Source organism: Beta vulgaris, chromosome 9, assembly GCF_026745355.1.
Source record: "Beta vulgaris subsp. vulgaris cultivar EL10 chromosome 9, EL10.2, whole genome shotgun sequence".
Lineage (NCBI taxonomy): Eukaryota > Viridiplantae > Streptophyta > Magnoliopsida > Caryophyllales > Amaranthaceae > Beta > Beta vulgaris.
Window position 1 is genome coordinate 54,086,601 of NC_079210.1, and position 26,046 is coordinate 54,112,646.

The 26,046-nt window shown below is 33.2% G+C and overlaps 3 protein-coding genes across 4 annotated transcripts; all 3 read right to left on the reverse strand.

Moving 5' to 3' along the window:
- Positions 1–4,741: 4,741 nt before the first annotated feature.
- Positions 4,742–8,022, reverse strand: LOC104904841 (hypothetical protein). Of its 2 annotated transcripts, XM_048636647.2 has the most exons (5): positions 7,750–8,022; positions 7,442–7,657; positions 6,921–6,986; positions 5,336–5,495; positions 4,742–5,116 (listed from the first exon to the last, which is right to left on the reverse strand). In XM_048636647.2, the coding sequence occupies exons 1-4, from the start codon at positions 7,918–7,920 to the stop codon at positions 5,337–5,339; spliced, it is 612 nt and encodes a 203-aa protein (XP_048492604.1). In that variant the 5' UTR covers positions 7,921–8,022; the 3' UTR covers positions 4,742–5,116; position 5,336. The 2 variants fall into 2 exon arrangements, with proteins under 2 accessions (XP_048492604.1, XP_010691538.2); XM_010693236.4 differs by having other exon boundaries at positions 4,742–5,495.
- A 2,733-nt stretch (positions 8,023–10,755) lies between these two features.
- On the reverse strand, positions 10,756–12,791 carry LOC104904842 (putative F-box protein At1g23770). The gene has a single exon (XM_010693237.4). The coding sequence runs from the start codon at positions 12,672–12,674 to the stop codon at positions 11,067–11,069; it is 1,608 nt and encodes a 535-aa protein (XP_010691539.2). The 5' UTR covers positions 12,675–12,791; the 3' UTR covers positions 10,756–11,066.
- A 3,552-nt stretch (positions 12,792–16,343) lies between these two features.
- Positions 16,344–19,845, reverse strand: LOC104904843 (uncharacterized). Its single transcript, XM_010693238.4, has 5 exons — positions 19,676–19,845; positions 18,270–18,294; positions 17,456–17,530; positions 17,079–17,183; positions 16,344–16,661 (listed from the first exon to the last, which is right to left on the reverse strand). Exons 2-5 carry the CDS (start codon positions 18,285–18,287, stop codon positions 16,545–16,547), a joined length of 315 nt encoding a protein of 104 aa, XP_010691540.1. The 5' UTR covers positions 18,288–18,294; positions 19,676–19,845; the 3' UTR covers positions 16,344–16,544.
- Between the last annotated feature and the right edge of the window lie 6,201 nt (positions 19,846–26,046).

The window sequence follows — 26,046 nt, forward strand, 5'->3', positions numbered from 1 at the left end:
CTGAAAACCACATCATAAAATGAGCAAAAAGATAAAATGAGTAAAAAGTTCTTAAAATAAGCAAAAATATAAAATGACCAAAAATAAAAATGAGTAGAAGTTTCTTAAATGAAGGCAAACAGAAAATGAGCAAAAAAACATAAAATGAACAAAAGTTTGTAAAATGAGCAAAAATTTCGTAAAATGAGTAAAGGTTTCTTAAAATGAAGGCAAGCATAAAATGAGCAAAAAAACTTAAAATGAACAAAAGTTTGTAAAATGAGTAAAAATTTCGTAAAATGAGGGAAAGTTTGCTAAAATGAGTATAACCTAATATTTTCTTTTTTTTGTCATTTGCTTATTAGGAGCACCTCTTATATATTGTGCAAAAAATTGCTTATTTGAGCGATGAGAAAAAAAAAAAAACCTTGATATACCATATGTTTATATTACAACCTGGACTGTATAACAAAATTTTTAATGTTTGTCCAAGGTCATATTTTATAGTATTCAACATTTTTTGGTGAAATAGAGGAAAGAGCACAAAATGAGAGACAAAGCTGATTTTGTACTATGCGCAATGAATCATGACATGAGTGACAAATGTGTTAAGATAATTATCTCTATTATATAAGCCAAGGGAGGAGGTGTGGTGTCCTCTTTTGAAGTGACTAAAATACCCTTAATGATCTAATTAATGGAATGAAAAAAATTACAAAAGCAAATCATTTAAAAATTCCCATTCCAACTTGCCATTTAAAACAAGTTTAAAATGGTATATGCATCAAATACTTCCAATCAAAAATTAAATGGACAAAATATTTATACCTATGAAAAAAGATGGCATACATAACATGCACATGAAAAGTCTGAACATTCACTACCTTTGATACTCTTTAATTTAGTTAAACCAACTCATTATTTTTGTTCTTTCTGTTCAATGTTCATTCACAAAAAATTAATGTTAACAATCATTCACAACTTTTTTTATTTTTTTACATTAGCAAATTAATATATCTAAATTCATCTAACTGTTGAATTTTTCACATTTAAGTTTAATCATAAATAAAGTATGAATGGAATATCTAATAGAATAACAAATTTTGAAATTAACGCACGCATCGCGTGCATATGAAGTGATGGCTAGTTTTCCTTACCCAAATCAACCAATATTGTTTTGAAGATTGTCTTACACAGAGGTGGCGGTAAACTAAACTAGTACAAGTATAACGCATGATCATGAGTCTTTTCTGTTAACTTATTTTATCTTATCTTATCTTATCTTATCTTATCAAATTTTATTTGAACTGATCTGATCTTATCTTTATCTCATCTTATTTTTTTTTCTAAAATGAGTGAAGATAAGTTAACATAACATCTTATCTTATCTTAATTTAAGTAATCAACCGATATTTTAATATTACTCGATGAAAGATTGATTTCACTCTTCAAATATTTCAAAAGAATATTTTTTTATTATATAATTTTTTAATCATTGAATGAGATTAGACACCTTATATTTATACTAATGAGTTATTAGGTTCGGGCTATGTCCCGGGACCCGGGTAAGAAAAATATTCGTTTATTAATATAATACTTTATGTAATAACACTAAATACAACTTAGCCTAGTGGTTAAAAGTTTAGTATATATACTTAAGGTCTCGAGATCAATCCCTATACTCTGCAATTTCTTAATTTTTTTAATTGTACATGAATTATTACATGAACTTAAACTCCATAGGGAGAGAGCGCCACGTGGCACATTTTCTTGTTTTCACACGCCTTTTAATATATTTGTCATAAGCCGAATATAACTCTTATGCTATACCTTTTTTTTTAATAATTTATTAAGGGCATGTTTTCTCCCGCTTATTTTCAGTTTAGTTGCAATCAGTTCAGTTCAGCTCCAATTATCATTTCTATTAGTTATAATTTAATTGATTTCAATTCAGTTGCAGATAGTTTAATTCAGTTCCTAATTTATTTACTATCATTACTGTTAATTATAATTTAATTCATTCAGTTACAATAAGTTGAATTCAGTGCAGTTGTTTTATGTCATTTAATCTCATATGTTGTATCATATTTAATTTGTCAAAAAAGAAAAAAAATATGATCTATCGTAATTAGAAATTTGTTGGGTATATTAGATCAAGGGTTGGCCGCCTCCTCTCTCCTTTTTCTCTCTTCTCTCTCCTCTCCCACAAAACCCTAGTTTTCAACTTAGGGGCTACCACCACCCTTTTGGGCGGTGGTAAGCCCCTTTTCTCGTTTTATTACTAGTTTTTTATATTTATGTTTCCAATAAATCTTAGTCTCTCTCTAATGGAGAGTTTTTCTACCCATATATGGGTTATCTCTACCCATATATTGGGTTTTATCTCTCTCCATGTGAGAGTTTAGAGAATTTATTTTTTGGTTTTTGTGTATTTCAAGATGTTGATTTGTTGATCGAAATTTGTGCGGAGTTGCAACAAATGTCAAGACTTCGTTTACAATCACTTGAATTGAATCCAGTTCTACTTCAAAACTACAAAAGATCGATAGACCCCCTTGCAGAAGGCTGCATAAGACAGCGATGTGAAAGACAAGGGTTTTCAGAAGTGTTAAATCTACTCAACGATCGTGGTTTTATCATATAGAATTGTATTTATTTCATTTGATATGTATTTGTTTAGTTTTGACTTTTATTGTAGATGTCGTATGACTTTGAATCAATGAATTAATGTTACTTTCAAAAAAAAAAAAAAAAGTTGTTTTATATCGAAAATAACAAATCCTAAAATTATGACAATTGATTTTCCTAATGTAGTGGCAGTGGCTGGTGAAGATGATGTTAAATTGTAGAGCAATATAAGGAAAAGGATTTGCATACATAAAGAACATCTCACATTCACAAATATATCTATAAAACAAACAATTAGAGCACTTTAGTCTTGGATTGTTTGCAACTGTTTTTGGAAAAAAAGTTTTAATTTTAGGACGAGTTCATGAGAAATGGAGTTGTTTGTATTGAAGTAGTGATGGCCACTGATGCGGGTTGGACGGGCCGGACCGTGGGTCGTAGTGGGTTGGGCTGAGATTTCACGGTCCAGGACCGGACCGTGAAATTCATGGGTTGGGCGGGCTGGTCCGCGGGCTGAAAAATCTTGGCCCACACTGGTTTGTTACCGATTTTCACGGTTCGTGGGTCTGGTGGGTTGACCGGGCTGACGAGCCGGCATGAGATTTTTTTTTCAAAATTATTCATTATTGTTACATAAAATTTTTAAAAGGAATTAAAAATATATACAAATATTTATATTAATGAATAATTTCATTATTTTTAAGTTTGATTGAATTATAATATATGCAATTTGATTAAAATATATACAATCTAATTAAAATATACACAATTTGGTTCAATATTTACTTGAGTTGGGCTGGTCTAGTTCATGGGTCGGGTTGGACCGGTTTCATGGTTTGGGCTGGGCGGTTTTAGTATTGGGCTTTAATGGACTGGGCTCAAGAAATCTGGCCACATGACCTGCCCACCAATTTTACGGTTCGAACTGGACTGCACCGAACTTTTTGTTGGTCCAGCCCACATAGCCCACAAAGTGGGCTGGGCTGGATGGGCTAGATTGGCCGCACTGTTGGCCATCTCTGTATTGAAGTATTAAAGTGGTGAACAACGGAAAAGCGAGCAGGGAGTTTCAAAAGTCAGTAAGTAAGCCCAAGGAAACGAATTAATTGACAAAATACGTTGTCAAGTAGTATTTGATAATTATTAACTTTTGGTATTATAGTTTTAAGTTTTTTAAAAAGCTCTTTTAATCGAAGGTATTTCTTTGAGCAAAAGTGTAAATAAAATGTAGCTATCGACAATTTTTTCTTACTTTTATGATACTCCCTCCGTCCCATAATATAATGCCTACTTTATTTTTGATGGGTCAAACTTTAAAATCTTTGATCGAATATTCTCATTTGTAGGTATAAAAAAACATAATGCATGCATTGTGCTCCCGGGAGCACAATGAGAACTGTGTTCCCATAATACAAAATAGAACATTTACGAATACGAAAACGAACATTTTACTGTTGAAGTGGAACATTACAAAATTCATTTACGAAAACGTACATTTTATTGTTGAAATAAAACATTACAAGAATTCATTTATGAAAAAAGAACATTTTACTGTTGAAGTGGAACATTACCATAATCCAAATACGAAAAGTGAACATTTTTTGTTAAAGTGGAACATTACTAGAATTCAATTACTTAAATAGATAGTATGCTTATCAAATATAGAACATATTCTTAATGAAAATAGAACATATTTTTTGGTGGAAAATAAGTTTTTAAAAAATATTTTTTAAAATTGAACATTTGCTTATCGAAAATAAAACGGATTCACAAAATATTGAACATAAATTTTTTGCTAAAAATAAGCTTAAAACGAACATTTGATAGAACATTTGTTTATTGAAAATAGAACAATTTTTACGAAAATTAGAACATATTTTTTTGCTGAAAAATATGCTTAAAATTAACATTTGTTAAAATAGAACATTTACTTATAGAAAATGGAACAAATTTACTGGGTGCATGGTGTGCACCGTGCTCCCGAGAGCACAATAGAATTTTCAAAAAGAACATATTCATGTGGGATCTTGTTAGATTCGTCTCAATATATAGTTTCATAATATCAGCTTTTAATATTTTTTGTTAATATGAAATTGAAGATATTAAAGATGAAAGTTATGTCTTGAAGATCGTGTAAAAAAAAAACAAGCACTATATTATGAAACGGAAGGAGTATTACATTTTCGAGCAAAATATGTTCAAGCAATCTTTGAAGTTGTAATAGGTGTTAGTGGAGTAAAAGCTAGAGAGTAGAGAGAGTGGACAGTGGTACCCAATTGACCCGATATTTGTGATTAAATCAAGTGTACACAATTACCCTTTGTTTCTGTATACATCTAACTAATAAACTTGCAAAGTCAAATCCCTCATCTCTTTTTTTTACTTTGTACGGTTTTCGTGGCTCATATGGATAAAAAATAAACTTGCAAAGTCATAACATCGATTCAAAATGTGGCGAGTAATGAGTGGCGACTGCAATCTGGACACGTACAATTTGGAGCCTGAAACCCTAAAAAATATGGCAGAATAGTATTGTTTCTTCAGTAAAACTTGATTGATGAAGATATTCACCCATCTGAATTATCACGACATCATGCATCCAGCCCAAATTGCTTCTTTACAAAGACTTAATTTTTGACGGCTGGTAAATTCTTTATTTTCTATATAGACAGGAACCTGTTCAAATAGTAGAGTGAAAATTTTGATGGATCAGAGACGCAACACAGACCTCAAGTTACAGGTTGTGCTCCGGTCCATGCAGATTGATCATCATCATCAAACCCGTTTATAGGACGCCCACGGCCTTCTTGCAAGTATAATACCCCAGACCATACACCACGTATGAGTAAAATACTCACGAATACTACAGTTCCGAGGGTGCAAATGACCTGGATTTTAAAATAAAGGAAAGGATACAAAGAAGTGAACCAGTGTAAGCAATACAGATAACAAACAGAAGAATTGCATTTTTCTTTAAAGCATTTCATGAATCCATGATTATGAAGCACAAGCGAATCCAATTCAAACACAGTCTCAACATCATTATCATTAAACAACACTAGTCCCAGCATATCCAACTTGCTACCAACGATCTAGAAAAGAATTCTCAGAAGTGATAATACTAGTCATTGGAAAGAGAGAAATTTGCAGAGAAGATGAAGTCATGTCTCAGGCAATACATGCTCATAAACTATCTTTTTGACATTCTTCCTATTTGGTGAAGAGTTGTCTAGGTGGAAGCCTGAAACCTCAATGTGGCTCCTTTGTTCTCTAGGTAAATTTATATAGAATCTTTGAAAAAGGCTTTCCTTCATAAGTAAGAAAGAAACGACTTACTATCTTTGGGATTTGATCCTACACCGCTGCTCAATGCCTTAGTCTTAGTGGATCGACTCTATTACATGTGTTAATTCCTAACTTTTATTTATCTTATATATACATAAGTAAGCGGTTCTTATTCTTTTATTAATGTATTGGCCCAAAACCTCATTAATTGATCTTTACGGAAACATGTACAGACATACAGGACGCGACAAGCCACACAAGTATATTTTACCAAATAATCTTTACACAATTGAGAAGAAAAGGTTTATCAATTTTGCTCCATGCAACTCTATATGAGAAATGTAGTACTCGAAAACTTTCCTAACAAAAAACAACATGAGATTCAGCACGTGATTGATCATAACACCCATAATAGCGATGATAAAAAAACCTCTTTCATCTTTTTTAGTACAAGTTTGATACCAGGAAGCATAAGCTGAAGAAACTACCATAATTTATCACTAGGAGGACCTTTGACAGGACCCTAAGACCTTTCTACTTCTTGTCCACAAGGGAATCTAACTAGTTACAAAAACCTCTGCTAGTATGGATGGGGAATTTTATCTGGTGCAAACGACTCTCATGTGAACAGTTAATTCCACATACATAGAGAATACCTTCAGGTTTTTTTATCATTTAAAGTACATGTTATGTAGTCTGAAGAGAGAATGACTAAATTGGACAGTGTGACTGAAGAAGAGCACTGAACACTTTATTTTTAACTATCAACTACACGTTTGTAAGACCTAATTGACATCACTGCAAATCCATTCTATAGCGGCAACCACATTACCACACTACATATTATCAAATTCATGCAGTTTAGAAACAAGATTTGGCATACTGCTACGCGTAAAAGAACACCGTGTAAAATTATCCTTCCAACAATTATCCTTTTAATAATGAACTAGGTTGAAAAAACATCAACAGCAGCAATGATATGACATAATACAAAATGCATTTTGGATTTTGTGCAGTTGATCCATTACCTCAAGGAAAGCCTTCAACACCCATAAAAATGATAATATTATCAGTCCATTGACAGCAAATCCAACCTATTAATCAAGAAAAATAACATTTAAAACAAGATAATACATGACAGAAAACACCAACAAATCGTGTAGATTAAATAGGAACAGAGGTACTACATACTAGCCTTAAATGCACGCAATCCATACGACAGCATATAGAACATCGTATTAAATGTGTAAAAGAACCGTCTTTGCATTTTTGAATGAGCAACCACATTTATCAGGTAGGAAAAAATTCTCGAATATTTCGTATAAACGAAAGGCCAACATTCAATTGTGTTGTCATATTATACTTTTGCCAAAAATCAATCATGAAAGTATACTGACAATGTTACTTCTGAAATTGAGCTGAATTAGTGATTCACCATTCTCTTAGACAGGAAACTCAAATAAAATTGAATACAATTAATAATGTTAGAAGCAAAAATTGGACGATAATGAGAAATTAAAATGACAAAAAGGGCGATAACAAAACTCACCAATTTGGTAGAGATTGCAAGAGGCAGAACTGATCGAACAGCTTTACGAGCTCGTTTCGAGACTTTTCTGAAAATATTTTCAACAAACCTAATTAACAAATCTAAACTTCGATCTTCTTCTTCATCTTCTTCTTCGTCGTCGTATTCATCATCATCGTAACCATCGAAATTGAATTGACTCCATTTACGACTATCATTGATCAATTCATCGTTTTCCTAATTCAAAATTTTGGAGAATTTTGTGAATTAGGTTTTCGAATAATGATTGAAAATCGTCTAAATTTTGATTTGAGAGAGCGAGAAAGAACCTGCGGAGAACTTCGGCGAGAAGCTTGAAGAGCGGGAAAAGTTCGGAGGAGGTGAAGTTGAAGTAAGGGATGAGGAGATGCGAAAAGATGATGTTGAATATGATGATGATGATGATGATGATGTGATCGGGAGAACAAAATGGAGGAAAGAGAAATTGAGGATGCTGCCATGGATGAACTCGATACTCGCTTTATTTTACTTGGCTCTTACTTCATCCCTTTATTCAGCACTAATTATTATGGAGATGTGGTAAACCTCTAACAGCAACGCCGAGATGACGCACACGTTAGTACATAAATAATAAAGCAGGTTGTGCATATGTACATAAATTATAAGTCGAATGGATACAAACGCCTGTTTTTGAAAAAGTTGTACCAAGTCAAATGAACATATTCACATCTCTGTTGGTACATGTTCAATGGTAAATTGCTAATGGTTTTTGTGTTTATAATCTAGTTATTCATGTTCATCGTGCATAGGATTTTTATCATATGGACACGTGTGTATGTACTAATTTGGACTATGACAGGTAGATGTATTAGACACAAGTTTTCATGTAACAAACTAGTTATTAGGCACGGGTTATGCCCCGGGTAAGGAAAATTTTCAATTATTAATATTATACTTTAAGATGATAACACTAAATATTATTTGGTCTATTGGTTAAGAGTTTAAGACTTTAAAATATGTTCTTGAGGTCCCATGATCAAACCCTATACTATGCAATTTCTAACTTTTTTTTTTTATTGTGTGTGAATTACATGGAGTTAAACCCCTTTAGGGAGAGTGCCACGTGGCACCGTTCCTTCTTTACCTTTTAATATATTAGTATAGATATTATTTGTGTATATAACAAATATTGTTTGTATATGTAAAAATATTGTGTATTATTTCCCCCTTATATGTTATATGAAACATAAACATAAACAATATTTGTTATATATACAAATAATATTATTACACAAAAACTTATATTAAATAAATCAATGCGTTAGAGATTTATCAAAACTCCTAATTATGGGAGTGGCTAAAAGTATAAAACATAAGTTTTTTTTTTTATGTTGTGACTTGTTTGTGAGTGGTTTGAAGAGATTAAAGTCTTGGTACGAGGTTTACCCTAACTTGCTCGCGAGCTACTTGAACTTTCTTCGAGTAAAATTCGGCTGGACTCAAGACTTAAACTAGTCGATAGAAACGTAGGGTTAAACTTAAGCACAACTGAAAACATGTATAATTACATTACTAAAATTTTTAATGTAATCACTAGTATATATTAGCAAAAGTATAATCTTATTAGGGTGTATTTTCTTCATCTTAAAAAATTTAGTGTCAGGTCCAATCAGTTCATTTTAGTTCACATAGGTTTCAATTAGTTTCAATCAGGTCCAAAAGTTCCAATCAAGTGTAATAAATTCCAATAAAGTCCAAATAACCAATGATTAATAAATTATAATTATAAATAAAGTACCACTATATTTATATAGTATTATATTCGTATTATTGTCTATTATTTTATTACTCTAAGCTGATTATGTTATTATTAAAAAAAATTATAATCATGGCCAAATAAGGTTAACAATAATAATAATCATAATTATAATATTTTACAATTCGTACTTAAATAAGTAGAGATTAATAAATACTATATTTTGTTGAAATGCTATTCATAATAGACTAATAATTACTAATTTTTTTGAACCATCGAATTTAATAATTATTATGCCATAACAAATTATGAGGAGTAATATTTGTGTTATCACTCATGTCTAGTAAAAAGTAAGGGTCTGTTCTCCCCACCTTATTTTCAGTTCAGTTCAGTTCAATTCAGTTCAATTCTTGACAATACTTTTACTCTCACATATCACTATGCATTTCAGTTCTGTTCAGATCAGTTGTTTTATGCCGAAGAGAACATACCCTTATTGACAAGAAGATGGAAAGAAATTACTCATGTCGTATAAACAATAGCTCCTACACGGTTATCCATAAGAAGAAATCTCCGAGTCTACGTAACGCGAACTTTATATCCAACACGCTTATATTGGAGAAAGGCTTCGTAACTAACTGTTTGAGTCCAAAAAAGACTCAAACACTCAAAAAGTTACACAATGGTACCATTATAACCTGGTATTGGTATCACATTGTTATCAGGATTGGTACCAAGCAACCTTACTTTGGTATCAAAATTTTCGGACAATGGTACCAGTCTAACCTAACATTGGTACCAAACAACACGCGCGTGAAATTTCCAAGGCTTAAAATGACCAAATTACCCACGTTTGAGTCCCCTAAGAGACTCAAACGGTTGGTTGCCAAGACAAGCTCGCTTATATCGGTACCCAAAGTTGTTACAATTGGTATATAAAAAAGTTTTGATACCCAAATCTCTTCCAAATATGGTACTGTTTTTAGCATCATTTCGTAAAAGGTGCCACTTAATAAAGATAACGGTACCACTACCAATCTATCTCACATGCATTGTGCAGTGGACTTCAAATTTAAGAAACGAATTGAAGTCTCCATCTTAGCACCGACGGCGTGTTTGCTTAACGTTACAAAATGATGGTAACAGTAATGGTTTTATAGTGCATATTTGTGAAGACGTTTCCATGTCAACTTGCTCCATGATAATGCTACTTTATCTCCAAACACCTATTTTCTTCCTAAACTTTTATAACCATCCATTACCACTTGAGAAGATAGTATTGAGTAGTAATAGACATCAAGTTTCATTACCATGGACGTTAACATTGGAATATCTTTACAAACTTATACTAAAAAGCATTACCATTACCACAATTTAGTACCACTAACCAAGCAATGTGGTTCAGGTATTAACCACAAATATTATACAGTTTGTGATTTTGCTACCACTCCATTGAATCAAGGCCAAATTCTTAACGAAAGAAAGCGTAAAGAATACACAAGCATATTATATAGTTCACATCTAGATACCAAAGTGACTCGTATAAACTGAAATCTAACAAGAATATAACAAGCAAAACTGCTAGCAAAAGAGTGTTTCGATTATTTCAAGACATGGCAAACCTTATTGCTAAAAGATTCAAAAAACAGAACCAAAAACAAATGGAAGCTACAAAGACAATTTTGATTACTGGCCTGAAAAGTACGAGTCTGAGTGTTGCAGAGAGCTGAAGTTCCGACCCGGTCGATAAGCAGATATCAAACAAAGCTTGTTCAACTCTGGGAAGCATTATGACAAAAGAAGTACCACATATGTATAAACAATAACAATGAACTTGTAGTAAGTCACCAGTGAAGAGTTCAGATTCTCCCTATCCAGTCTAAATCTGGCTTATAGCCAGCCTAAATCACAGTTTGTTCTGAAAATCATATCCCCTCGAAGTGGAGGTAAAGGTGGATGCCTATCATAACCTCCATAATTCACAAAGGTACGGAGATTTGGGCCGAAGAAATTTGGATCTCTTCGACTTGAAAAAAACGGATGGGGAGGCTCTCTGCACCTAAGTTGCATACACGTCCTCTTTCTTTTCTTACTGATCTCCCAATCTAAACAGAACTTAGCCTTCCATTGCACTTCCCTTTGTGATTGTGGAGCATATCCAAACTCTTCTTTATACTTCAGCCTCCATAGATCATTGTTTGAAGCAAGAAATCTCAATTCTGAATTAAGACATTCCACTCTAGCAACAGCTATTGCAGGAAGGGATTCCAAAATCTTAAGTTTGAGCTCCGTGGGAAGCAGCATAAAACAAGATGGAGGAACTATACCCACGTGTTCGCAAAGGTCTATTAGTAATGGATATGAAATCCCATCCTTCACCATCTTCCAAAACTCAAAAATTTCTTGATTTGGGTATAATTTCCTGGTTCCATCAATCTCGTTCTGAGAACCAGTATAATCACTTTTTTTCCAGATGGAACTCAAAGCTGGAAGGAACCGAGGTTCATCCAGGCACACTCGGTGGACTCCAAATCCCTTTTTTGGCAATAAACCATATACATTCACAAACTTTCCTAGCGCTCGAAACTTCAAAACAACAGTGTCAACAACCTCAGATGCTGAGATATCAGGGAGAGTATAATGCAAAGTTGTACCAAAAGCTTTAGAAGGCCACGCCTCAGTAAGATGAAAGCCATCGCCTTTCGTGCCCGAAACAGGGTTATATGCCACAAAACCAGACTCCAATAGAACAGCGTGCACAGCAATCACCAACAGGTTATGATCCTCACCACCAATAGATGCATCTCCTACCTCCTTCACAAATACCTTCTTCAAAAAACTTGGTACAGAAAGCCTATAATTTCCCTCTACTTCAGCCTCATCATCAACCTCCATTTCATCAGTCTCCTCAACCAAATCAATTGATTTTTCCTCATTAACACCACTCGATTCTCGAAACGGAGCACTCGAACCAATCAATTCATCAACTTTAAAGGATTCAAGCATTTGCGAATTCCCTAAATTTCCAGAATTATCACTAGGGTTTCTCAATTTTGAAGATCCTTCCATCTGGGCATCCATCATATCTCTAATTCCAACACTAGGTACACTCAATTCATCCAAATTAACAGATTTTACTTTCTGGGTATTCACTAAATTAACAACTTCATCTCTTTTAGTACTAATTCCCTGAGAATTATCTAATTCAACATGCGATAAATTAGGGTTTTGAGACGAAAATGCATTAGGGTTTTGAGAGTAGTAAATAAGATCACCTGATGTAACGCCGAGAAATTGAAGAGATTCTTCTCCAGAAAGTTTCTCTTTTCTATTGAGAGAGAATATCAAATTATGTTGTACTGCAGAAATCGAAGAAGAAGATGATGAAGGAAAGAGCTGTAGGATGATAATTTCCTTCAATTGTTGAAGATTACAAGTATTTGGAACTTCAATTCTATGAGTTTCTTTGGATTCTAAACACCTTAGCCTCAGTTTCATGATTGATTTTGAGAGAGAAATTTCGAGCAATCAGATTCGATTACTTTTTCTTATCCTTCCTGTGTGAATTAGAAAGAAATAGAAAATACCTTACGATGATGAAACACAAGTCTTATATACAATGGTTGGTAACTTTCTCCTTTTTTTTTTTAAGGGTATAACATAAAAAAAAGGCTAAATATAGCCTCTAATATTTTGTAGAATTTAAGTATAGTTAATTTTACTTTATCATAGTTAAAAGATATATATATATACTTCCTCCGTTTTTTTTAGATGTTACACTTTTTATTTTAGGAAATTTTAAATTAGATGTTACACTTTTATTTTGGGTAATAACTTCTCTCTATCTCTCTCCTATCACATGTTCACATGGGGCCCTTTTGTTTTTCATTCTCTCTATCTCTCTCCACTCCAAAAATTACCTAGGAGTCCGTGATTTGAAAAGTGTAACATCTAATAAAAAACGGAGGAAGTATATGTTTTTATAACTTATTATTTATTTGTTGTATCTAACTACTCATTATAGTGTAACAGTAGTATATAAGATTACCAACCGATCATAGCGTATTACAATATTAGTCGATCATTTTTTTTTTTCCGGATTACAAAAAAAAAAATTAACAGCAAATTCAGTAAGTATTCAATTGTGTAATTTCAAATCTGTTTTCTATTCAAAATATAGTAGTAGATCATTGGTCATTTGTCCTACATGATTTCCCTGCGAGGGAGTCATTTATCATAGATGACCATTATCTATGATTGATGACCCCCAAGGGGTCATTTGTTATGGATGACCCCCTATCATGTTTAGTATGACCATGACCCTTCTATGAGGGGTAAGTTAGTATGTTATTCTTTTTTGCTGTATATAACACTTATGTTTTCTTATTCGCTACATTGTTGTTTTGAAATAAAGTCACTAACTTTAATCGGTTATTTTGATTTCTCTATTATAAGTAAAAATATAGTCTTGTATGATATTGTTAGATTTGTTTTATGTGTAGATTTATTATATCAAATTTGTATAATTTTTACTGAAACAAAGTAAGAAATATTAAGAGATACTCCCTCCGTTTCATTTTAATCTACACACTTTGATATTTTACACTATTCACAAATTTCACTTTGACCATCATTTGTGATTTATACGCGGATGAAAATATAGTCATGTGGGATCTTGTTAGATTCATCATAACATGTATTTTTATTAATATGTACTTTTTATAATTTTTACAAATACAAAACTAAAGATATATGTCATCAAAGTTTTGCATTGACATGCGTGAAAAGTATTACTGTGTAGATTAAAATGAAACGGATGGAGTATATGGTTATCATATGTTCAATTCACCAAAAATAACCCGTATACAATTAAAAAAAAATTATTTACAATTAAAAAGTTTTTTTTTTTTTATCCATATGAGCCACGAAGTACAAAGAAGGGGAGGGGGGATTCGAACCTGTGACCTATTGTTAACAGCACCTCAATCTTAACCACTAGGCCAAGACATCCTTGGTAAGTTCAAATATGTTAATATTATACTATTACAAAAACTTTAAAATCCAATATTAAGCTACCATATCTACGCTACTAAAATACAGGAAAGCTTTGAATCAAACAAAGGTTGTTGTTGATGAGACGAAGTTGTAGGTGAAGTGATGGCTTAGATAGATGAACGTCAAAACTCGTAGAACAAAAAGACCTACTGCAAAAGCGCAGATTATTTCAAGGATTATATCCCAATTGGCTACAAAAGACTTGGTAATCAAAACAACCCCTAATATAAGTAAACCTAAAAACTACACCAAAAATCAAGACCTTTTCTCTAGTTGTTATATCAATGATATTCTAAAAGTTTGAGCAAAATGTGTATAGTAGAAATAATTTTTTTTGAGGGGTTGATTGAAGAAATTTGTGAAAACACAATGAAGATGTTATGATCAAATTGTCATGACTATGTGTATATATATAAGATCACAATTACTTCAAAATATGTTAAGCTTAATCACAATTAATTAAGTGTTAAAAAAATTAGTATTGAAGGAGATAATTTGGCAGTTATCCAAGCTATCAAAAATATTTGGAAGATCCTTTAAGACAATTCATGCTACTATTTTAGATGCTTGTGAAGATCTTAAATGTTTTGAAGAAGTTCAGACCCACCATATCTATCGAGAAGCTAATGTTGCAGGCTTGCAGCTAACTGGTTGGCCGGAGAGATGGCAGTGGATCCCGGACCCGGTCCGGATCCGTGGACCCGAATCCGTTTTTTCGGATCTGGATCCTAAAATTATGTACCCGTTGGATCCGGGTCCACTTGTCAGATCACGGATTCGGGTCCGGATCTGTACAATAAACCCGGATCCGGATCTAGGTCCAACATTTTCAGACCCGCTGGATCCGAGTCGGATCTGGATCTATCATCTGGAAACGGATTTGGATCCGGGTCCACATGGACCCGGTCCAGATCCGACCCGTTGCCATCCCTAGTTGGCCCATAGGCCATAGGGGTCATTCTACTAATAATCTCACTTATTGGTTTGAAATGTCTTATTTCTCCATCTATGTAATCATCCGAAAGAATGTCTTAGAACGGCCCCCTAAGTAGCATCCTCCCTAGTTTCTTCTTATTAAAAAAATGTTAAGCTAGTAAATTCTAGACCTAATACATTAAGAATTCAGAACTTAGTAAAAGTAGGACAAAATATTTTAAAGGATATGATGAAACAAAACCTACTGAACTTAGGATCAACTCACTAACGAAGTTTGATTTATATTATCCAATGTGAATTTCATCATTGACCAAGTTCATAATAGATCTACAATAAACCAATGCTTTAATTGTTGTTTTATTATTTTATTTTTTTGAGGGGATTGTTGTTCTATTATCTAAAGTGACCGTTTTTAGATAATTACATTAGAGTCCACCTTTTATATATTTAGAGTCACTATTATTACAAGGGTAGTGCAAAATATTAGAATAAGCGGTCTAATTTTAACATAAAATTAGACGAATTCAATAATGAATTTTTCTAACAAGTCCATTACATTTCACTCTAACCTAACACTATCCTAGTCATTCTTTCTCTTCTCTTTTTTTTATTCTTGATTATCGAACTTCAACAAATTATTTCAAAAAAATAACTCGATAGTTTTACCGAACGAATTAAACTAGTCACTAAATATATTAAACTAGTCACTGAATGGATTAAAGAATGTCATTATTAAATAGATTAAACTGATCACGAAAGAGATTAACATGATCCCTAAATAGATTAAACTAGTCACTATATTGAAAAAGATGGCATGTTCTCCTCTTAATCTTGGGCTTAAACCGTGCCTAATTTTAATTTAAAATTAGGCGATCTCTTACAAGACCAACCGATTGCTTTCAAGAAAATAGCAAACCAGTACATGTAATTGGCAGTACTCATTGCCTAATTAAAGTAAACTATCCCGCGGTTTGCATTCCCATACCCGCTCGTATCGCAAATTTGGTGACATTGGTTTTTACAATAAATTGCAAACATCTTTTGAATCTCAAAGAACTCCAAATGACCAAGTAAGCAAAATTCAACTGTAGGCGTAACTACACGTCTACACCACCTGTATAATAAAGTTCAGTAGAATTCAAGATAATCACATATCAGGACTAGCATAAAAACGAATTCAGCCAACATTAAATGTACACCCTCCATTAAAGTTGAAAAACCATCTCTAGAGTTCTCAATCACGCAAAATAGACCTACAGCCCTTGAGTACAAGATCTAATCCTACATACTTATATGTTCCACGAAGGTATTACTAGTTTCATGTTCAACAAGTACACGAATCAGCGCAGAACCCATAGCAGAAAAAACAAATCAGACTCATTTGGGATTCCTAAGGACAATAATAACAGAATCTCCTCGGAGGAACATCTTGCTGATAAATCTGTCCTTGTTTACAGGCTGAGCCTTCTTCTTCCCTTTCCCGGTTTTCGGAACCTACAACACACCATCAAGGTAATAGAATAAACAAATTTGCTGTCACAGGTACTCCCACCATCTGGTATAATAGTCACCCAAATTACCTTTTCTAAAATAATAATTGTTAAATATTGGCTTTTCTTATATGCCCTTTTTCAAATTAGCTGATGGGAGAAAATCGGAATAATGCAACTATTATGAATATTATTTCTGTAGAATCAAGACATAAATATGATTATAAGAGGTTCGGTTAATGTGAGTTATGAAGATAACTAGTTCCGTATGGGAGTTGGGACTATGGAAGGACTAATCTCTGTTTGTGCATCACACACCACATCTTCCTTTCAGAATAGATTGGATAATGTGAGATTTGCAAGAAAATGGAGAATTGGTGGATTTCTGAGATATCAGTGACAAAATTGGGAGAAGACAAACCTCAGTCCACATTTCCCGGACATTCTCAAGAACCATATTGCAATGGCGATCGAAAGCTCTAACACGCCCTAACAGCTTTCTGTTATTTCGGCAATTGATAAGGACCTGAGGAGATTGAAAGCAGAAAATCAGCCACCAATATATCGTCCAAAGAAGATGATTCAATGGCAACAAGCCAACAAAGTAAACATGCTACTCTCTATAGTCTATATGCCTCAGTCAGTCACTCACCAGTCCTCTATAGTAAACAGCATTCAGCACATGATAATCCAATACAATACTAGCAAGGCAGAAAAAACATATCTCCTAGTTTCTACTTCAAACAGACCCAATATAAAGATGAAATAGAAACGAGTGAAGAGGATACATTGTAATACCTGTGTGTTATTCTTCACACTCATCATAAGTACAGAAAGAGGACCAGTGTTAAACTCCTCCTCTTCATTCTTGGTCTGTCAAAGTCAACTTCCGTAAGCACAAGCAATATCTAATATTTAATGAAAGAAAAGAGTATATACAATATAACAACTTCACATGTAAAAGATAAATTTTATGCAAGACTAGAGTTATACAGGCATAATAAACCAATTAATTATTCACTTGCCTAAGAATTCTACTTGGGAATTGGTCATTGAAAACTCAATTCGTATTAGTTTCCAGTAATAACTCGTATGCAGATGGTGTTCAAAAGGAGCAGCACAAAACTTAAAAGCAGAAGATACATTTTCATGCAGTCTAGAGACTAGAGTATAGACTATGGAGCAACTTACAAGTTAAATCATCACAGATTAAAGAAAGGGCAGTCCGGCAAAGAAAGAGTATACATCAGCACATTATCACAGATATGATGGAAAACAAGAAAGCAATTGAAGGAATGCACATCTGAATGCCACTATTACCAACTGCTCCCCCATGTCAACAACAAACTGAGCAGACAGATGCAATCCTCAGAACCCAGCATCCCAATGCGACACAATTAACATCTTTTTCTTTTTTGAGGGACGCAATTAACAACTTAGCTCACGTTGACAAAGAAATGCCTCAGACATTGGTAAAGCACATTACTAGAATCAGAATAGCCTTCGAAAATCTATATTTTAGATACTGAAAACATACACGCAAAAATAATAGAACTAGTAATCAAAAGCATGCAAAACATTGGTACAAGTGCAAAAGGTATGTAATACTTACTGGAGCATCTTCTGCCATGAATCAACTGAAAAATTAAAAAAACAATGTTAGTACAACAACATCCATTAATAGGCATTCAATTAAACTTAAAAAACAATTTAATGCCACAAAGGAATTTAGATGTCAATACCCATGACCCAAAAACTATGTAACCAGTTTAAGGTTAAAGTTCTTATTCAGTTTACATGATTGATAAATGTCGCATCGATCACTCAGAGGTTAATGAAATTTTGAAACAAATGCAACCCACATCACAGAAACCATGAACCACAACTTACAAGTAAGATAGTATGATTTTATTGCACAGCAGACGAGATATGCATACACTTGTTTACTTATCTTAAGCATTGTGCTCAAACATTATAATCTACTCGTATAAGCTATAATTACCTTGGACAGACGTCACAGACCTTGAGAAGCAGTCAGCATTAACAATCCTGAAGTGTAACTAAAAGCTTTCTATATATTCTGGAATATTTTCCTCGCACATAGCCATAGGACATGGAATGGCAATACTACCTTTCACTGAGCCAAATCTCATATAGCAAATGTTCTATCATCACCTACTTAACTTTTTTTGTTCATTGCCTGAAAAGGCAAAAACCTTTCCGATTTCAAGCAACAAAAACACACATTAACATCTCCACCGGTCCACCCCCACCCCTTGAACTTTGACTTCAAATAGAGCTTGTTAGCATGAAAAAAGAAAAAAAAAATGGTACGGCACTCGAGCAATTTGCATCCTTTCTTGTGTGTGTGAAGTAAAAGTTAATCCACAGAGCAAGATGCTTCTTGGCCAATAAAACCCGAAGTTCTCTTAACATTATAAATAGGGTATCACATACATATAGTTTTCTATATTCTAAATATAAGAAAGCTATAAAGCAAAACCAGCCCTGAAGATAAGACATTACATTGAATCTTTAATTCCTAAGCTCGAGCTCGCTCGTTTTCTTTGCAATAAATCTTTCAGACCGCGCGTGCCACAAAACCTACTAGTACTAACCAACGAAATGCAGATCAAGTGACAATCTATCATCTTCGTTCCAGAATTAAGCAATAACCGAATTTAATTCCTCCAACAAATAAATCAGACACCGGGAAAATCCTAATTTGAGGGTTGATTCCGCGTATTAACAGCAAAAAACTGAAAACCCTAACCCTAACCGGAAAAGTACAAATAACATTGGCCAAATTATCCCACATTTCTGCACCAACTAAACCAACTTTGATTATCTGAAACTAGCCTAAAAATCTCAGTAACAATTAAACAATCGAGTTAACTAACAAGCTCAAACACATATAAAATAAAAAAGGTGAAACAAACTAGAGCATGAAATTAGTTCGAAACAATTGAGATCTGAAAACAAAAATGTTCACAATAAGAGAGAGAAAGAGCAACTAACCTTGAGAAAAAGCTGAGAAATGAGTCGAGAGGAGAGAGAAAGAAGTTATGAGAGTACTGAGTGGAGAAGATGGATGAAATATTGAAATGTATGTCTTCCTTACGCTTGGCTTCTCTACTATCTGAACTAGAGCCCGCGAGCTTTTAAACCCTAAACCTCCTCAAAACACTTTTTTCTTCAAAACTCTCCCTTTTTTTATTGCTTCTATTTTTTTTATTTTTTTTGATTGGGAGGAAATACCCCAACATAATGTTGGGGGTAAGAATCGAACCCCTGACCTCAAGGATCAGAGGGGAGTGCTCTACCACATGAGCTAGCTCCTCATCCTTTTTTATTGCTTCTATGGAGCTTACTCAAATTAGTAATACTAGTCTTGTATGCACGCGGTGTGTGCGAAAATAAACAAAAGGTCAATTGCTTAATGTATATACGAAAATTTGTTTATAAAGTTATATATATTTTTCTTCTGTTTTTTAAAAATCGATAAATTAAGGATGGTATAGATATTTTGTTAATTGAAGGTGTAATGGTAAAAGATGGTGAATTTGAATTTTATTACTTAATGGTATAAAAGGGTTTACTATTTTTGGTGTCCCCCTCCTCTTCTCTTATATAATAGAGATTTTGACAGTAAAAATAACAAGGCAAATGCTTTTTATATTTCATTTTTATATCATTTAGACATTTACTAATCAGGTTAAAAAGCATTGACATTAATCCAATATGTTTAACTAATAGTGCCCAAATCTCTTAACTTTAATCCGACTCGTTTCATAAAGTGATTATCTTTGTCGACTCATTTAACTTGTTTATTATCCCTAAAACGATATTTACACATTAAATTGATTTTTTGTATTCCATTGTTATAGATTCATGCTTATTTAGGTAATAACTTGCTAGTATATTAGAAAGATTAATACTGAATTCATTAATGTTTTGACAACTTATACCCTAAATGGTGCTTAAATGTTAGATTTTCCTATGTATTTAAGTTAAGTGAAAATATTGGATCAGACTGTCTGACGTTTTGTTTACTACTCAGACGGGTTGAGCCCAATACATCAAAACCATTATTGGCCTAGGTTTGCATAAGCCAAAGCCTTCCTATCATCTTCCCCACCGAAGAAGATCACTGCAACGCGATAGGAAAATTTGTCTAATTGCCTACTCCATTCCTTATTGGCTCTTATAGTTAAAAGAGACAATTAGAAGAGGAGTCATATTGTCCTCAACTAGAAAACGAACAAAAACCTGAAACTCGAAATTACAAATAGCGTAAATGATGTGAATTGAATCGCGCACCAAAAAAATTAGAGGAGTTGATAATCTTACCAAAAAAACAAATGAAGGAGAGAGAAACATTGAAGAGTTGGAAGAGAGAAGAGTTGCAAAAGTAGAGAAAATCAACGAAAAAGCATTGCACCTGTCTTGGTAAAGCAAGATGAATATGGCTTGGAGGAAAACCAGGGCTTTGAACTTTTTCAGTTGGGTATTGATATTTTTCAGTTAGGTATTGTTTTGTTTCAGTTGGGTTTTGTTTTGTTTCAGTTGGTGCTTTGTTTAGTGTTTTCGTTAGTTCTTGTTGTTAATTCAGTTGGTGTTTAATATGTTTCAGTTGGTGCTTAATATGTTTCAGCTGCTCTTATTTCTCCTTTCATTCAGTTGGTGCTTTGTTAGTGTTTCAGTTAGTTCTTGCTGTTCTTTCAGTTGGTGTTTTATATGTTTCAATTGGTGTTTAAAAATTGAAAACCAACTGAAAAAAAAGAAGACTAACTGGAAAAAAAAGACTAACTGAAAAAAATTAGAAACTAACTGAAAAAAAATAAAGACCTACTGAAACCCAAGTGCGTCTATAACTGAAGCACAAGTGCTTCTAACTGAAGTGGTCCTACCAGTCGTATTGTGTCAGACGAGTCTGACATAATACCTTCTCTTAAGTTAAACGTGTCAAGTCGTGTCGGTTTCGGGTTAAAATCTCGATTCTAAACCAACCCGTTTATTAAACAATAAACATGTGTTAGCCCGCTTATATAAACATGTCGAAAAAGATTGACACTAACCTATCACTTTCGTTTGTGGTTCCTGGCGTGTTTCCATGTCATGACAACTTTTGACAACTCTGCTTTATATGTATTTATTAGGAACGATAATTGGTACGAAGACCAACATCTGTTAGGTTACTAACATGTAGGGCCCACCAGCTCAGATGCTGGGTAGAAGGCGGAACAACCCACAAGTAAATGCCCTATCATATCACTAGGATGAGGATTCAAACCATGGCAATACCCTATGATTCGTGGGGGTACTCCACTGAGCTACTACCTCTCCCTCACAACTCTACTTTATATGGTGTATAGGCAATTACTTTATAATTAACTATTTTGCTAAATCAAGGAGAAAATAGTAAAATATTAATGGTGCTAAAATAAACTTTGATGGGTGATGCTTGCGGAAGGTTGTATTAAGATAAACTTTGATGCTCATCTTAGTCCTGGTGGGGAGGTGGGTTTGGGTGTGGTGTGTCGAGACCACCAAGGTCAGCTGGTGGCTTCAGGGGTGCGGCGTGTGGAGGCTAGATGGGAGGCAAGCCTTGCAGAGGCGATGGGGGCACGCTATGCTCTGGAGCTAGCTGGGCGGTCGGGGTTTGCGCATGTCGCTCTCGAAGGTGACTCGTTGGAGGTGATCAATGCTGTGAAGACCCGGGGGTCTGGTCTTTCCCCTTCTTTTCGTATTTTTTCTGATATTATTACTTTAGCTAGTAGTTTGGAGTCGTTTTTTATTTCTCATATTAAACGAGCGGGCAATGTTGTGGCCCATCTGTTAGCTCGTTGGGATTGTCCCTCTGGGAACGAAATTGTGTGGATGGATTATTTTCCCCAAAGTATTAATTACCACTTTGGTGGATCTTGATTTAATATAAGCTGCTATGATTTTCCCCTCAAAAAAAAAATAGTAAAATATTAATTAAATGCTCTTGTATTGAAAGTATTTTTTATAATGGATAAAATACATACTCTGGACTGTCATGGCACAAGGCATCCAGGAGCCCTCTTGCATTATAAGTATACTAGAATTTTTTGCACGCGATGCGTGCTTGAATTTTTTTCGAAACAAAAATTCGATTTTTTTCGGCATAAGAGTCAAAATTTGAACATTAATTAGACATATGAAGTATAATTGTTTTTAATTGCAAAATTTGATTGGTTTAGTTTCTGTCACTCAAGTCTCTCACCATTTTTTATTTTTATTTTTTTTTATTTTTCAAAGTTAAATTCTATGAACAAAATAAAAAATTTATTGAATTTACTTATGATTTCTAATATTATAATTTTTTAGTTGATTTTTAAATTAAGTACAATACTTCATAAATTGTAAAGAAAATAGACACTTTGATTTCAAGTCAATTTTTTCATAGGTTGTAGTTTTTAAGTGAATTTTTAAGTTTTTATAATTTCCTCATTTTAGTGATTTGCATAACGTAAATTATGCAATTTTATGAGTTTAGTTGACTTGTGAGTGATTGTTACAATTATATTTTTGATATTTTTAATTGAAACCCCCTTTGATTTGTAAATGAATTTGTAATTTAGAATGAGAAGGGGGTAACATAGTCTCTTCATTCGAGGACAACATAGCTCCCCCTTTCCCTTATATAATATAGATATGTTGTACTTTAATTCTTGAATGATATTTTACATAAACCTTTTTATCTTGATGATTAATCGCTATTATATAATAGAAAAAACAGGTCCAAATATATGTAAAAGTTTCATTATATATAGAAAACACTATAAAAAAGTAAATAATTTTTTTCCTTGTCTAACTTCTAAATTCTGATTTCACTAAATATACACCTCTATTTTTTATCATGACCCACCATTAATTGTGAATGGTTTTTGAGAATAGTGATTTGCATTGTAAGTAAATTTTGGTAAATGTTTTTGTATGTATTGACGTTATAGGTTATTAGCTAGTTTTAGTTTGTATGTTAATTTTAAGTTTTAATAAAGTAGCCTGATTATTTGAGTGATTTGCGTGATTTTTATAACGGGATCTCAATCGTATGGGTGATTTGTAAAGTTTCATCTTTTAAGTGATTTGTGAGTGAGTGTTGTAAATTTATTTTCGGTAGTTTTCTTTGAGTGCCGATTTTGATTTTGACGTTCCTTTAGTAATTTAGAAAGGGAAGGGGGGCAAAATAGGCGTTTCAAAAGAGGACACCATTGCTCTCCCTTCCCTTATATAATAGAAATATATTGTTCTGTTATTATGTAAATATTATCACATTCAAGATAACTAATAGATAAGTACTACTTCTTATTTAGGATCGAGAGGCATTAGTGGGTTGTACTAAGTATAACAGATAAAATAAAATTGATCTACAACAACTAAAAAATCAAATAAATTTAGAATTGCAAATTGACTAGTAAGCTAAATAGGAGCAACAAAAGTTTTCATTTTCATTAATCTAATTCGCAAGTAAGTTGAGATTCAAACATTCATCTATCTATTTTTTTTCCTGTTTAATATAACATATTCAAACAAGTTTGTATTAGTCGAGTCAAATTTTGATAAATTATGGATATCAACTTAGCTTAGTTGATAAAATATTGGGAGTGGTAATCATAATTTGGTACTAAATTTTACTTGTTTTATTGCACGTGGTAAGGACTTTTCTTTAAGCGAAAACAATGATCAATATGTTCTAAATATATTTAATTATCCCAATTTATCATTTAGCACATTAAACATGTAGCTAAAACCAATGAAATCTTGCAAATGTATCATACATTAACAAGTTATTATGTGTGATATTGTTAGATTCGCTATAAATATGTATTCCCTATAATCTTTGTTGTTTTTATTGAGTGAGTAAATGTTTTGTTTTTTCGTGTGTGAGATACGAGGAAAAAACACATAGAAAATGTGGAGTTCATATGACCTAAACATGAAATTGTTCAATCTTTACAAACTAAAAAAATAATGAATATTTCTTTGGGGGATGGAAGGAGTATTTCATAAACAAACTAGTGAAGATCAACAAAACTATTTTCTCGAGGATAAACTTGATTTGTGATGAGTGAAAGTTCCGCCTATTTCATCCCCTCAGAGTCTGTTTTCCCTGATATAAAACAATTGAACCTATTGCAACTAAACCAAACTGAATTGAACTTATTGTAATCAAACCGAACTAAATTATAACTAACAAAAACAATAAATAAACCAAAACTGAACTAATTGCAAATGAACTAAATTGATTACAACGAAACTGAAATGAATTAAACTCATTTGCTAAATGCCGCACTAGAATTTCCTACTAACGCCCTGTATAAATACATATACATGTATTTATACTTTAACACTCATTATCCCACTCTCTTTCACTCTCCCTCCAAAGCGTGGATTATACACTAGGGTGCACAATGAGCACTGTGCACCCAAAAAGAACATATCATTTATATCGAAGAGCAGAAAATTTTTTCAACAAATTTTCTACTTTAAAAAAGAACACACGGCTTAAAATTAAAGAATGGGTAAATTTATATTTATAAAAGAACAAATGTTATAATGAAAAGAACATATAGTAAATGAACATCTACACTTAAGGTAAAAGAACATATACCTTTTAAATTTAAAATTGAAAAAAATCTTTACTTGCAAAATTTAAGGAAACAAATAACAAAATTTTTTAAAAATTATAGACTCTAAAAATGATAAAACAACGTAGTTTAGAAAAGGGTGCATCATGCACTTGGGTGCATGTACTTATTTCCCTCACTCTTTGAGCCTCTTCACTCTCCATCACTCTCTCACTACATCTCTTTCGTCAACAAGGATCTCCCATCAAGAACCCCGACAAATTTTCCGGCGACAATAACTCTGACAACTTTTTCGACTAATTTTCCGGCCACATTATTGCATTATTAATATTAATGAAATTTTATAATTCTCTTAATACACAAAATCAGACTATATCGATTTTAAAAAGAAGTGCCCAGACACCTAAATTAGGTGCCTGAACCTGTGGTCAGGCGCCTAAATTAGGCGCACACATAGGTACATGCGCTTAAATAAGGTGCCTCTACCTTTGGTTGGGCGCCTAATTTAGGCGCCTGACCACAGGTTCAGGCACCTAATTTAGGCGCCTGTACCTGTGGTTGGGCGCCTGACCACAAGTTCGGGCACCTAATTTAGGTGCCTGGGCACTTTTTTTTTTAAGTCAATATAGTTCAATTTTGTGCATTAAAAGAATTATAAAATTTCATTAATATTAATGATGCAATAATGTGGCCGGAGAAGTTGCCGAAGTTATTGTCGCAGGAGTTCTTGATGAGAAAGTTAGCCGGAATAATTGCCGGAGTTCTTGATGG

What these genes read in the sequence shown, in the direction of transcription:
- LOC104904843 (XM_010693238.4), bottom strand. An exon ending in GTGTGAAGAATAACACACAG is followed by an intron (nt 17,184 to 17,455) that starts GTATTACAATGT and finishes CAATCTCCTCAG; the next exon opens with GTCCTTATCAATTGCCGAAA. An exon ending in TCCGGGAAATGTGGACTGAG is followed by an intron (nt 16,662 to 17,078) that starts GTTTGTCTTCTC and finishes GGTGTGTTGTAG; the next exon opens with GTTCCGAAAACCGGGAAAGG.
- LOC104904841 (XM_048636647.2), bottom strand. Translation starts at nt 7,920, where the DNA reads ATGGCAGCATCCTCAATTTCTCTTTCCTCCATTTTGTTCTCCCGATCA. An exon ending in TTGCAATCTCTACCAAATTG is followed by an intron (nt 6,987 to 7,441) that starts GTGAGTTTTGTT and finishes CTTGATTAATAG; the next exon opens with GTTGGATTTGCTGTCAATGG. An exon ending in TGTTGAAGGCTTTCCTTGAG is followed by an intron (nt 5,496 to 6,920) that starts GTAATGGATCAA and finishes TTTAAAATCCAG; the next exon opens with GTCATTTGCACCCTCGGAAC.
- LOC104904842 (XM_010693237.4), bottom strand. Translation starts at nt 12,674, where the DNA reads ATGAAACTGAGGCTAAGGTGTTTAGAATCCAAAGAAACTCATAGAATT.